This window comes from Balaenoptera physalus (genome assembly GCF_965194825.1).
Source record: "Balaenoptera physalus genome assembly, chromosome: 12".
Taxonomy (NCBI): domain Eukaryota; kingdom Metazoa; phylum Chordata; class Mammalia; order Artiodactyla; family Balaenopteridae; genus Balaenoptera; species Balaenoptera physalus.
This window is the reverse complement of record NC_138897.1, coordinates 95351475-95366351: the sequence shown is the minus strand read 5'-3', so window position 1 is coordinate 95366351 and position 14877 is coordinate 95351475. Positions and strand designations below refer to the sequence as shown.

The window sequence follows — 14877 nt, the reverse complement described above, 5'->3', positions numbered from 1 at the left end:
TCCTCTCGCTGGTGGTAGTAATGTCACTTCCCACAGGGGATGTGAGGTACCATCTCTTCCTGCTGGGATCTGTATTGACATTGAGTGAGAGCACCCCCTCTGGCCTCTTGACTCCATTTTAGTGAGGTTTCCCTTTATTAGTTTTCACAATCCAAAGTTACACAGAGAGTAAATAGCAGAACTGGGATTCAAAGCCAGGACTGGACATCTATTATTATTATTATTATTTTTAATTTTATTGAAGTATAGTTGATTTACAATGTGTTAATTTCTGATGTACAGCAAGGTGATTCAGTTACATATATATATTCCTTTTCATATTCTTTTCCTTTATCACAGGATATTGAATATAGTTCCCTGTGCTATACAGTAGGTCCTTGTTACAATATACAATATAAAATTGTATATACAATCCTATATACAATAGTTTGCACCTGCTAATCCCAAACTCCCAAGCCATCCCTCTGCCACACCCCTCCCTCTTGGCAACCGCAAGTCTCTTCTTTATATCTGTGAGTCTGTTTCTGTTTCGTAGATACGTTCATTTGTGTCATATTTCAGATTCCACATATAAGTGATATCATATGGTATTTGTCTTTCTCTCTCTGACTTACTTCACTTAGTATGATAGTCTCTAGGTCCATCCATGTTGCTGCAAATGGCATTATTTCATTCTTTTTTAATGGCTGAGTAGTATTCCACTGTATATATGTACCACATCTTCTTTATCCATTCCTCTGTTGATGGACGTTTAGGTTGTTTCCATGTCTTGCCTCTTGTGAATAGTGCTGCTATGAACATTGGGGTGTGTGTATCTTCTTGAATTAGAGTTTTTGAACATCTATTATTTTATTTTACAAATTGTGTATTGAGTGCCTACAATGTGCCTGACATTTTGTAGGAATCGGAGACACAATAGTGAACAAAACAGACCAAAGCCCCTATTCCCCGGGGCCCTACATTTCAGAAGTAGCTTACCTCTTAGTCTGTAAATTCTCACAGCAATGTATTAGGACGTCTTCATTCTAAGTGAAAAAACTGAAAAAGAAATTCATTGGCTTATGAAAGTCCTGCGGTATATTGGTTCCAAGTACTGCTTGACACAGGAGCTCAAACGCTGTGTCCAGGACCAGGTGTTTTTCTATCCTCACTCAGTTTTACCCCCTTTATATTAACTCCAGTCTCAGAAAAGCTCTGTACAATTACTGCCTCCTCACCCCCTGCTCACACCTCATTTTAATTGCTTAGTCAAAAGGGAGGATTTTTGTTCAACCCATATCCATCAAATTGATTTTGATTTAAATTATGAAAAACATAACAAAGTCATAAATTAAGAAGAGACAAATTTGCCCCTAGTCCACCCAAGTTTAAGTCCCTATCTTTGGTTTCTAAACTGTCTAGTCTCTGCTTCCCCTGCTCCTCTACTATAATCCAAGAACCCAGTCACGCCCAGAACCAAATCCAAAATTCCCTGCTTCTTCTGTCTAGACTATTCTCAAATATGTTTCTTATGGCTGCTTTCTTTACCTTAGATCATAGCACAAAAGCCACCTATTCAAGGAGGTAGTAAAGAATTTAACCTTGTCCAAAAAGAAGTCTGTCCTTTGCTCTCACTCCTGGAAGTAGTATTTGTTTGCCTGGGGGCCTTTGGACTAGCCAGATAGTGACAATGTGATTTAGGATGGGACTTTCGGGTTCCATGGGTACAGGTCAACCTGGAGACTTAGATCAACCAGGAGGGTAATTAATCAATCAGTCATGCCTATGCAATGGAGCCCCAATAAAAACTCAGAATTTGGTGGCTCGGGTGAGATTTCCTGGTGGGCGACTTCGTGTATATTGACACACATCAATGCTTGAAAGTAATGTGCCCTGACTGCCCAAGGAGAAGACAACAGAAGCCTTCCATTTGGTGCGACCGTGTCTCCCCCCATGCACCTCTGCCCTTCGCTGATGTTAATCTGTATCCTTCCCCTGTGATAAACCCTGTCAGCGCTGCAGTGTTTAGTGAATTCTGAGTCCCTCCAGTGAATTATTGAATTTGAGTGTGGTGGGGGAACCCCCGGAACTTGTAGTTGGTGTCAGAAGTGAGAGTGGTCTTGGGGACTGTTCCCTCTAACTTTGTTGGCCTATACTCTGGCGCCTCTCATGCCCACCTTTCTGATGTAGCCACCCCTCTTTCAGCTCTCCTCCAAGTGCATGCCCCTATTTTTTTTGCTTATTTATTTATCCGCTTCTGTATCCTCTTTCTCCACTAGAACTGCATCCCAAGGCCTGAGTCCGTGCATATCACCATCCCATGCCATTTTAAGTTATATTCGTTAAGCATTATAGGACTTACTTTATCTCTTGTCCTTTATTCACACAAAAGGCTGGTATGAAGCCTTAAAGAGAAAGCTTATGTTCAGAATATGCATACGCAAAGCTGCACCCAGCTCATCTTCATAGGCTTGCTAAGTTTGTCACCAAATTTACCACGAATTTTTAAAATAAATAAAATGAATGCGAAAGCACAAAAATAAAAGCAATCAAGAAGGGTAAAAGGTGCATCTAACTGACCAGGCTACGAGGCCGCCAGCTCGGCCGTGCCTCGCCCCTCCGTGGCCTGCCCCGCCTTTTCCTCAACAGGCCCCGCCCCTCCAATTTCAGTCAGGTTCCGCCCCTTCCCCCACCAGGTCCTGTCCCTGTCCCGGCCTAAGAGGCCCCGCCTCTTTCCCCTCTCTGGCCGGCCCCTTCCCTCCCTGATAGTCCCCGCCCACCCCGCCAAGGCTCCGCCCCTCCCCGGCGGGCCCCGCCCCTCGGGCCGCGGCATTCCCGCAGGAAGGCTCCCGCCGTCTGCGTGGGCCTGGGCGCGGCACGGGCCGGGCGTACGCAGAGCGCGCCGGCGCGGTTGCCGTGGCAGCGCCGGCGGAGAGGACGGCGACCGGCTGGCTGAGGCGGCGGCTGGGCCACCGAGAGCCTGCGGCCGGCCGGAGGCGGCGCCGGGCAGGCCTGAGCGGCGGCGCGCGGCGCCCGGCCCGCGGGGATGCGGGACCGGCTGCCGGACCTGACGGCGGTGAGCGGCGGGCGGGCGAGCGGGCGGATAGCGGTTTGGGCCGGGAGCGCTGGGGGCGCGGGCGTGGGCCGGGGCCTGGCGGGAGGGGCTTGCGGGCCGGGCGGGGTCACGGGGGCGGGCGGGAAGGGGAGGCCAGGTCGGGGGGCGCCGGCCCGTCGGGGCGGCCTAGCGGGTGGGGTCGGGGCGGGGGCGCAGGGCTCCCCCAGCCCGCAGCGCCCCTCGTGGGTCGCCGTCCCCCAGTCTCCCGGACGCCCCGACGGCCCGGAGGCGGGCACTGTTCTGCCCTCGCTTCCGCGCGGCGGGGAAACAGCTTTTGAAAGGGCGTCTCAGGGCAGCGGCCGGACTGGACCTCGAACCCCTTTTCTGAGCTGGGCTCTGCCGCTTCTCCAGCTTGATTCCTTCCCTGGAGTCACTCCATCCTGTCGCCTGGTTTGAATCCTTGCACCGCACTCAGCACGACCAGAAATTACTTGCTGAATTATGGTCCGTCCCACCCTAGTGGGTGTCAGCTCCTGGGGGGCAGGACTTGTCCCCTCGCCCCCTGTCTCGTCCCTGGGGTCTAAGACGGGACCCCGCGCGGTGGGAGTGAACGCACCTGACGCGCCTCCGTGGGGGTGGGGGGTGCCTTGCAGGGCTGGATGCTGGAGGGAGCGGCGAGGCAGGTACGGAGCGGCGCCTTTTGTTTCCCCTGTAAATGGTTTGCTTTGTGCTTGCTTACTGCCAGTAAGCCCAGCTAGTGGAGCGTGTAGGTGCTCAGTGAGTAGCGACAGCAAATTACCGACTATTTTAGTAAGAGGGCAGTGTTTTGTCCCCTTAGGCGTTGGACTCGGGTTTGATGCGTTCCACAGACAATGCTGTGAATGAGATGGAGACGCTGCAGCTGTAGTGGATGTTCATAGAGTGTGGGAGCGCTGAAAAATTTTAGGCCAACAGAATTCATTCTTTTTCTTTAAAAATATTCAATACAAGTACTAATTGTGCTGAACGTTTGCATTTTGTTTCCCAGCGCACAGAATCCCTGGCAGCCTCAGACCTGCGCTAGGCCCACTGCCCTAAGGCATCCATTGAATGTCATGAATTAACTTCTCTTCTTTGCTTCTAGAATGGATCTAGCTGTGCCCCAGGCTTAGGAAGGAGAGAGAATAGTCGGATTATTATCTGTGTTCTGTCAGCCAGATGAGGAGTCTTAGTTCAGAAAGGCAGTGAATTATTCATTCTTAAGATTGTGGAAATTTTGCTTTTACAGTCATCCCCAGAAAGTTTCTTCATAGTGATTTTTCTCTCCTTCCCTTTTTGTTAACGGTCAGGTACTTTGACCTCTGCACTTTGCAGGTCAGCACCGTATGAAACAGCAAATTACTGTTCTGTTATCTCACTCAAGGGAGTATCTTTCCTTGTTAGAATTAGAAACTCAAATATTTGTTAAATGAAGAAATGACGAATGTATCACGAGAGAATAGCCAAATTTATGAATGTTGGGGAATAGTAGAAAAGATCTGTCAGTGGAATATGTGAGCAGCTTTTCTTGGCTTGATTAGCAAAAAATAAAGAAGACAGTTACTTATCACTCTTCAGTGTATGCATATTTCAGCTCTTATGGCAACAGTGTTGGTAAGAACATGTTTTGATCTAGAATTTTAGAGCAAGAAGTGACCTTTTCTGGTCCAATTATCATCTTGCTGTAGATGAAGACTAAGCAGCTGTAGAGCAAGTTAGCAGAAGTTTCTACGTCTGGAGTTGTTGAATCTTGGGCAGAATTTTTAAGCCTCTCAGAACTTCACTTTTCCTGTTTATAAAGTGGGGATAATAACATCTTTCTTGTCTACTCTCATGGAAGAAGCTGTGAAACATAAAGTTATCTGTTGCGTGTGCCACTCTGGGAGAAGATGGGAGAGAGAAAATGGTCTGTAATTACAAGTGCTCTTAATATTTATTAGTTTTTAAAAATGTTTTCAGGAAGTTATAAAAAGGAACCTTCTCCCTGGCATAAAATATTAAGTTAAAATTGAATTTGACATACTTAAAGTTTAATAACTTTTAAGATTTAAAAACTTGTCTGAAAATTATCAGATATAAAAGTTAATTTTTTTTTCAGGATATGTGTCCTTTCCAGGTAGTTCTTGGAGAAGTTGACTGTCCTTTCACAACCATGTTTCTAAATGGCTGGTGTTTTTTCCTAGGTAAAGTTTAATATTTAATTTTGGTACTTAAAATGCCTGTGATGTCCACATTGACAGATATTTGTGATGCCTTCTAAAGATTCCTTTATTAGCTGCTAAGGATTCCTCCTGAGAAAAAGATTCCCACTGATAACTACTCAGAAAGGACTTAAAAGTTAGTTCGTCCAGTACAGTTTGTCAAATATAGAGTTAGCTGCTTCTAAGCAGTGATTCTCTTTTTGAGCAGCCAGTTCATCTGGGTGCAGAAAGTTTAAGTGAGTTGTCCAAGATTTCCTAAACTCTAAATCCAGAAAGATGTTTCTGGTTTACAGAAAAATAAAAGGACTACCCATTCAACAGGCACTTGAGTGCCAGTTCTCTACGAGGTAATGTGCTAGGTGCAGGGGACACAGAAATGAACTGGGTGTGTGCGGGGGGTGTGCACAGCCCGGGGAAGGAAGAGTGGAGAAGCAGAAGGAAATACTGTTTAGGAAATAAGTCAATCAGGACGGAATTGCTGTCCTGTAAGATAATGGCCCCAAATATATGTTGATTACCTTTAAGAAAAGTTTGCAAATGCAAATGACTATATTTATTATAGTTAAAAATAGAAAAATTGCAAATTTCAACTGTGGGAATTTGCAGGGTAATAAACATAAACACAGTAGCTATGTGGTATTCATTAGTAGATGTATGAGAAAATTACCTTTTTAAAAACATTTTATTGAAGTATAGTTGATTTACAATGTTGTGTTTAATTTCTGCTGTACAGCAGTGACTCAGTTATACATATACATATTCTTTTTCATATTCTTTTCCATTATGGTTTATCACAGGATGTTGAATATAGTTCCCTGTGCTGTACAGTAGGACCTTGTTGTTTATTGAGAAAATTACTGTTTTTAATACCTGGGTTCATGGTGATGAATTGCAAGTATTATTTATTTAGTTATTTATTTATTTATTTGGCTGCGTTGGGTTCGCGCGGGCTTTCTCTAGTTGTGGCGCGCGGGGGCTACTCTTCGTTGTGGTGCGTGGGCTTCTCATTGCGGTGGCTTCTCTTGTTGCGGAGCACGGGCTCTAGGTGCGTGGGCTTCAGTAGTCGTGGCACATGGGCTCAGTAGTTGTGGCACACAGGCTTAGTTGCTCCGCGGCATGTGGGATCTTCCCGGACCAGGGATTGAACCCATGTCCCCTGCATTGGCAGGCAGATTCTTAACCACTGCACCACCAGGGAAGTCCCACAAGTATAATTTTTTAAGCGGCAGGAAAAACTGCCCAGATATTTTTAAGGTTCTTTTTTGGCAGCTCAGATTGCACACAGAGTGCAGATTGTTACGTAGTAAAGTTTCAGGTTCCAATTTATAAAATAAAAACGTTTTTTTTCTAAGTACTTCACTGAAACTTAAAATACTGAGAATTTCATAGTACATGTATAATTTAATATATGAATATATCTATAACTTTGAATATGTTTATGGTTTAGAATTTCATAATTTACTAAATCCTGTATCATCATACAGACAGTTCCCACAGTTGGAATCTATATAGTTTCTCCAGGAACTATAATAAATATCCGTTTGTATACAAAATAAAAGAGCAAAGCCTGTACATTTCCACAGGTTAGTTACTTCTTGTTTTTAACTTCAAGTCTGTTCATTGTGAATGTAAGGAATAGAGAACCTAAGCGATAACCAGCACCCTCGTTCCCGCAGATCGCCTTGGTCCAGTCTCTGCTGTTCCCACGCGCCCTTCCGCTCCGGCCCTTGCACACGCTGCTCCACGTGTGCGTCTCTCTCCCCCTTTCTCTGCCGGCCCCACCCCTTCTTTTGGCCTCAGTTCAGGCATCACCACCAGGAAGTCTTCCCGCCCTCCTTCCCTCTTGTGTCCCCAGAGATCTTCCTGTCTCTACGCATCTGAACACACACGAGGTCCTGTTTTCTTCCTGTGCCCTCCCCCAGACTCTGCACCGTTTCCAGGACAGATGTGTGCTGTCAGGTTTGCTCTGAAGCCTCAGGATTCTGCACAGAGCACCTGCTAGGTGTGTACTGAGTCGTGTGTTTGCTTTTGAAAATGCCCAGGGTTAGGAAGATGCAGATGACAGTGGACTCTGTCGTCTTCAAGGCTCTTTGGGTTGCAAGGGACAGAAACCCCTTAGCTAAAACAGAAAAGGGAGATCGATTAAAGGGTAGAATGCGGCCTCAGACTCAGGGCGGGCTGTGCCGTGAGACCTCACGAGGGGATGGAACCAGGGCCAGCGAGCGACCAAGATCGCCTCTGTCCTTGACCTTCGTCTGCCGAGCTGCTTCTCACTGTGTGTGTCTGTGTCTTTGTTTCCCGGGTTCTCTGTCCTTCTGTGTGTGCTTTCTCTCCGCTCCACCCCCATCTCGGTCTGTCTCTCTGCTCTTCATTCATTCCTTCAGCTGACCTCTGCTGAGTGGCTGCTACGTGCCAGGCACTGTGTCAGGCGTGAGTTATGACAAGACCCTCGAAGTCCTTGCTCCCCTGAAACGTGTCATGAGGGAGGGGACAAGAAACAGCCAAGTCAATGAGCAATAAAATGCCTCTCGCGGTAACTGCTGGGGAGGAAATGAAACAGGGGGAGTGGGTGTGGGCGTGGCTGTTTTGGGCTGGGCCATCAGGGGTCTCTGATGGGGGAGGTCTCTGAGCTGAGATCTGAATGAGGAGGAGCCAGCCGGGCACAGGTCTGGGAGGTGGGCGCGGGGCAGAAGGCACGGCCAGCCGCAGGGCTCGGCTGTGGGCGCAGGTTGGTGTGGAGGACAGGAAGGTGATGAGTTTGATCGTCAGTGGTGAGCGGAAAATGAGAGATGAGGAGAAATCTTTAAACATGCCTTCGAGAGGAGAAAAGCAGAAGCATCTGTGCAATACCAGTGTTATTTATGTAACGTGTAAGTGCCCGCAGTATTTACATAATATTAATAATGGAGACAAATATGAAGTAAAAATATAAAACATGAAACAGTGTAATATTCTACCTAGGGCATGAAACTACGACTGATGACATAAATATATGGGAAAGAAATGTTACTGACATTCGACAGCGTAATTACCAACTGGCCGACAGTCAGCTTTTACCTATTTTTAATTACAAGTATTCGTTTTTTACTGAAGTAATGTAATTTTGAAATTAATGTATTGTAGCAGTAAAGCTACTACAACCATTGTACATATTTCAGGATAATTATTTCCTCACAATTATCATTTGCGTGGAAGGCCCTAGTGTACGTGTATTTGGAGAACAACCTGGAGAAAGAGATCCAGTGTTTTATCCAACTTTGGATTCTACTAATTTGTGATAATTCAGCTTCTGAATTTTCTAAACGGCATTCCAGTGACAAATGATTCATCTCTGTTAAATAGTCTTTCAACATGGAAGCTACTTGATGTCTCTTCCTCAGAACAGTTTTTACAGAGAGAATTGTATTTTAATATAATGCTGCTTTTAAGGAGAATTGTTTTAAAATTTAACAGAAACGGAATGTTGATATTTGGATGTTTCTCTTGCACTTTGACACTTTGGAAATCAAGTTGGAGAGTACTCCCACTGCTTGTAGTAAATGCTTTGCCACAAGTCGTTTTGTTATATACAGTAAGTACACTGTTGTAAACAGCAGCTATTTATTGTACAGGGATCACACCTTCTCAGCTAGAAAGGTTGAACGTGGGCTTCACTGAAGACGGGGCGATTGTGCAGCAGCTTAAACAGCATTGTTTTTTTCTTTTTTCCTCTTTTTTTTTGGCCACGTTGTGCGGCATGTGGGATTTTAGTTCCTTGACCAGGAATCGAACCCGGGCCCCCTGCAGTGGAAGCACGGAAGCCCGGAACCACTGGACCGCCAGGGGAGTCCCTAAATAGCATTGTTTTGGTAGTCATTTCTTTGTTTCTTTTTTCATGAATGGAAAAGCTAAGACAGTATTACTGGGTCTATTTCCTAATGTCAGGTAATTCTGAGAATTCCAGATAGAACTAAGAAATATAAGTAAAGGTTTAAAATGAGAAGGAAGAAAAGGCATTAGAGGAAACAGATTCCAAGTCATTGACTCCCTCTTGGTCTGAAGGTACAGAAACGAATGATTTACCAGGAAGCGAATGACTGAATAAAGGTCATGCATGACACGTGGGCTTCAGCGGCAAGGAAGAATTGAATTTCTTTGGTAACTGTTTGTTCACCGCCTCCTGCACGGAGTGTGGTCCCTGTGTGATGTGATAGTAAAATGACTGACTTCCCGTAGGGAGAGTGTCAGGTTGGAAACCTTCTCTCCTGAGCCTGGAAATGAATAAGTGTTTCTCCCGGAGCAGGTGAAGTGGCGGGCTTAGGCTCGCGACCGTGTCACACACACAACAGGCATCTTCGTGTGGGCTTCGCCTCGAGGTGGCCTAGTGCCGCGGGGGTCAGGGGTGGGGCTGGGGGCGTGCAGGTGAAGCAAGACAGGTGTGGATTGACCGTCGTTGAACCCCTGCGATGGACCCATCGAGGGCCCAGTATGTCATTCCTTCCACTTTTGTACGTGGTTGTCATTTTCCACGGCAGAAAGCGAAACAGGCCGAACGCCGAGGCCTCTGAGAACCGCGAGTGGCTGTCGGGGGGTGAGATGTGCGCCCCCGGCCCCGGAGAATCCCAGCCCTGCTAGGCCAAGTTCACGGTCACTCTCTCCCCTCCCCCCTCCCCCGAGCTTCTTTGGTTGAACCTGCAGGGAGTTGGCTACTTACAGTTCAGTCCCTTGAGCCCTACGAGGGCCCCAGCTGAGAAGCGACCGGGTGGGGCGCGGGGAGGGCGGTGACGTGCGGGGCCACTCCAGGAGCCCGTGGAGTCCAAGGCCCGGGCGAGGCCGCCCCGCCCCGGAGCTCGGAGGACAGCTGGGAGGCCGGCTTCGCCTGGAGGACCCTCGTGAAGCCCTTTCTTCCGGGAGGAGGGCGGGGGGGCGGGTCGGGGGCGGGGTTAAGAGCAAGGGCGTGGGCTGGCGTCAGAGGGGCGGGGCGGGGGCGGGGTTGAGAGCAAGGGCGTGGGCTGGCGTCAGAGGGGCGGGGCGGGGCGGGGGCGGGGTTAAGAGCAAGGGCGTGGGCTGGAGTCAGAGGGGCGGGGCGGGGGCGGGGTTGAGAGCAAGGGCGTGGGCTGGCGTCAGAGGGGCAGGGCGGCCTCGGCTCTGAGCGTCCAGGGCGGCCCTCCCCTCGAGCCTCGAGCCTCGAGCCTCGGCCCCTCCTGGCAGGGGGTGGGTCGTGAAGGGACAGGAGCGGGTGTGGGAGGTAAGTTTCGTCGCCCGGTGACTGTGAGCCGGAGGCGAGGGCAGCTCTTGCCGTTGGGGTGTGAGCGCAGTGTGGGTTCTGTGAGGTCGAACCCACCTGCTGCCCAAAGAGGCTGGGTGCTCAGCCGTCCGGGGGGTGCTGTGTGCGAAGCGGGGATGCTCGCAGGCCTCGGGCAGCGCCGGAGGACCGGTGAGACGGCGCGCACCCCGAGCCCTCCTGCCGCCCCGTGCCCTGGCGCGCGGTACCCAGTAGCAGCCGTCTTTCACTTCAGGTGCCCTGGGAGCCCGGAGAAGAGCACTGCGGAGTTGGCGGGCGCATCTGCACATGACTTTCTGTCGCTTGTTAGCCAATTGCCGATCTGCCTTTAAGTGCTTTTTTGCTTGGAGTTAAGATCGTGGACCAGAAACGATTTTAAGAGCCTGTTGGGGTATGCACGCCCTGGGAAAATAGCGCCCTTCCGAAACCCACAGCCCCGCCTCTGGGGGCGGGGACGGGATGGGTGTCGTCCCCGCCTCGTCGCAGGTTAGAACCCCGATCTGCGACTCCCGGTAGGTACAGGGTTCTTTCCTCCGGACAGTGCTGTTCACAGGCTGCAGAGTTAAGAGGAGTGTCTCGGTTAGCACGCTTGATTGGAAAAAGGGTGGCGTGAGCGCGCTTCAGCCCTTACTGGTGCGTGCGCGTCCTTGGGCTCTCGTGCTGCGGGCCCGCAGACTGGGGCCTGACCCAGGGAGACGTGCCCTCCCGGCTCTGGAGGCCAGAAGCCAGGGGGTCGCGGGGCCGCACCCTCCCCGAACCTGCGCCAGAGGCCTGCCTTGCCTCTCTCACCTTCCTGTGCGGGCGGCGGTCCTCGGGGGTCCTCGGCTTGTAGGTGCATCGCTGTCATCACGGGCCGCCTCCCCTGTGCGTCTCTGTCTCTTCTCACAAGGGCACGACTCACGTTGGGTTAAGGGCCCACGCTGCTCCAGCGTGACCTCATCTTGACTGACGGCATCTTCACTGATCCTTTTTCCAAATACGGGTCCCAGGCTGAGGTCCTGGGGGTTTGCAACATCTGTGTTTAGGGGGCACGGTTGAACCCATAGTGCTCGTCCTGTTAGCGGAGCTCACATGAGACGTTCGCAGTGGCAGCGCTGCCCGACTGCAGGCCTCTTTCCCCGCAGCTGGCGCCTGTGAGAGCAGGGTCCCTCAGCTCTGAGGGGCGCCGGGGGACTCCGGCCCGCAGCTGAGGGAGCTTCTGCCGGAGTCCTGCGTAGGTGGGTCTCTGCTTTTCCCTCGGAGACCGCCCCACGGCTGTCCCAGCTCTGGTGTCGCCTGGTGATAACACGTTCTTCACGGTCCTCTCGTAAAAGCCCCTTGCGTGCGGGAGCTCGCGCCTCCCTTAGAGGAACTCGCCTCTTCTCCCTTGCCCTCCTGGATTGTGTCCTCGAGGAGACCCTGGGGTAAGTCAGGTGCCGAAGCCTTCCCTGGGGTGGTGAGAGATTATTATTGATTTTTAGGCCAAATCGATTTGCCTTAGCGAGGGCCCTGGATGGTGCAGAGGGAGGCTGCCTTGTGCTTTCTTGACACATTTATTAAATTTTGTAGCTGTTTTCCTAGCTAAATTTAGTGGAATTTTGTTTCCACATTATTCCTGGGTTCTAGATCAGTAGAGCCACACTTCAGACTTTCCGTGGTTAAAGACTCTGATTTCGCGAGGGTTGAGAGAATCCCTGAAATCCGTGGCCGCCTCGGCTCTCGCAGGGTTTGAGCTGAGCTGACCCACCCTGCGTGTCCTGGGGAGACAGTCCCTAACAGTTCCCTCCTCTGTATTCTGGTAGGTGTCTTTCCTTTTTCCTCCCGAGTCCCCAGCTCTCGCTGGTGGATGCTGTGTCACACGTCCTTGACAAACGCTGTGTGATTCGGGTACCAGGTCCCGGGTTCTGACCTTGTCTCCTGTCCCCCGTGGCTGTAGACGGAGGTCGCTTTCTTCCCAGGAGAGACTTTCCACCGTTAGGTTCTTCTGCCTCCCTCGAGGGGTGGTGAGCCCGGCCCGGCAGCATCGCCTGGAACTCATTAGAATGTGACGATGTTCCGGACGTTCTAGGACAGTCACGAGTGCGTGGGCTGCCTCGCCCCGGCCCCGCTGAGTCAGAGACCCAGCCCTCTAGGCAGAGCTGATGCCCCTCAGGTTGGAGACCCACTGGTCTAGAATAACATCTCCTCATTCTTTATTCCTCAGCGTTATTTTAAACTGATGGTACCTGTTTGTGTCTACGTGAAAAAATTTAAAACCAGAATTTTACGTTTTATATTTTTCCATTTTAGTGTAGGAAAAATGATGATGGAGACCCAACTGTTGTTGCTGAAAAGGCCCCTCTTATGGATGATTTGTAAAGTACGGTGTTATCCTGGGTCTTCCCAGCGGTCAGTTGCTTTCTTCCTCCGTGTTACTTACTCAGGTCTTCGCTACTGAGTCTTTCCTTAGTAAAGTGTTCCTTGATTATGAGTGTGGCCGTGACTGGGAGTTACTCACGTAGGGAAAAATGATAAGCGCCAGCTAACATATGTGCAAGTTACTTGAAAATTATTACGTAGTCTTGAAAAGTGAACTGGTGATATCAGTATTTTTAATCTTTATAGAGAGTGTGCAGTGTGAGCAGTTTCCCTTGTGGAGGAGAAACCTGGCCTGTGTTAAATGGACGTACTCAGCATGGGCGATTCTCCGTCGCTCAGTTCTGAGAGATCTAGCCATCGTTTCCCCAGGACGTGGCTGCTTCTCGGGGCCTGCAGGCCGTCTGCCCGCCTTGACCGTGGCCTGGTGCGGCTCTGGCGCGCTTCGGCGTCGTTACGCTTTGGTGCTCTTAGTGAGTTGGGATCTTGTAGGTACCGAACTGCTCTTGTCTTTCAGTTCACTATTTGTGTCTACGTGAAAAATTTTAAAACCAGGATTTTACATATTATATTTTTCCATTTTAGTGTAGGAAAAATGATGATGGAGACACGACTGTTGTTGTTGAAAAGGACCATTTTATGGATGACTTCTTCCATCAGGTAAGAGCCGTTTAATGAAACCCAGACGGACTTTTCTTTAAACATAGTTAAACTAATGTAACTGTGCACTTGTCATATTTGAAATAATACCCAAACTAATATTTTAAAAAGTTGGTGTTTGAATTGCAAAAGTTCTCTAGACTTTTTAGTGCTAGGAAAACATTCTTCCTGGTGATGGACTTGCTCTGGGGGGTGAGAATGGTGATCGTGGGTGTGGAGGGCACATGCGGAGACTGATGCCCGCAGGCTGAGGTGCTGGCCTGGCGAGGAAGGCCCGGGAAGTTGCTGCTGCACATGGCCAGCGGTGTTCTCCAGACTCGGGGCGGTTTGGTCCCGGGGAGGGGAAGGCCTGGGGGCGGTGCTGCCCCTCGGCTGGTGGTCAGGTGTGCACGGTACACACAGCGAGGCTTCCCTTGCTCTCCTCCTGCAGAATGACCGTGAGTCCCACATATCAAAGAGCTCATGTTGTGTATTTCCTAAAATCTTTGATTGAATTTTAAATTCCTCTCCTGAGAAGTTTTCCACCTTTCAGAATACCGGTCTCTAGGTCATATGGACTTCTCTCCTGAGAGGTCTTATCCGTAATCAAAGATACGATTGTGGCAGCTCTGCTCTGCCGTTGCCTCGGCCTTTCTCTGGGCTGTCCACGTGCGGGGCCGCGCCCTTGGATCTGACCTCACACCTGTCCGTTCCCTCGGGCTTCCCTGCAAGGCCTTTCCCTCTCCCTCTTAGCCCCCCAGGGCTGTTTCTAGGCTGGCATCATGTTTAAATTGTTAACCCTAAGTCATAGCTGATCAAATTTTGCATAATTTAAAATTTTTGAAATTGAGTCAGAGAACAAATATTTTGACTTTGTTACATATGAAGAAAAGAAACGGGTTCAGTGTAATTTTTTAGTGATGAAAACTTCATTTGCAGGACTTGTTTTGATTATGCTGAATCTAGTCTACAAGTTTCAGTTATCCCAAATCTGTTGACAGTCTAAACCGGTCTATCAATACGTGGATTTGAAAATATGTAATATGTTAATAAAAAATATCTTAGAAGTTATCTAAGATAACTTTAGAAGTTATCTTAGAAGTTATCAGTTTTCCAGATCCAGTCAGAATTTATTGAATACCTAGTGTAAGAACCTATTCATTGGGTTTCAAGCATTTATGTTAGTTCTTAATCTTATCTAATGGAAAAAACATGAAATTAAATCGTTAGCTACAAGAACTTACTTTAAGGTACAAAAGAGTTAAGGTGGTGGATTTCCGGATTTCACTTTAGAAATGAGACTCTTTTTACTGTCTTTAGCTTACCTACCCACTTTGTAAAATCATTACTTCTCTGATTTTACCCCCTTTACCTAGATGCTTAATTCT

At 49.0% G+C, this 14877-nt stretch overlaps 1 protein-coding gene across 4 annotated transcripts in view; it reads left to right on the top strand.

The window, feature by feature from the left end:
• Positions 1-2794: 2794 nt before the first annotated feature.
• The window catches only part of STX2 (syntaxin 2), a 39538-nt gene continuing 27455 nt past the window's right edge, over positions 2795-14877 (top strand). Inside the window, exons 1-2 of one of the 4 annotated variants that reach the window (XM_082418329.1) lie at positions 2796-3055; positions 13436-13510. In XM_082418329.1, coding sequence (XP_082274455.1) covers positions 3026-3055; positions 13436-13510 — 105 coding nt within the window. In that variant the 5' untranslated portion in view covers positions 2796-3025. Of the gene's footprint in view, positions 3056-13435; positions 13511-14877 lie in introns of all 4 variants that reach the window. The other 3 variants (XM_082418331.1, XM_082418332.1, XM_082418330.1) reach the window with 3 other exon arrangements.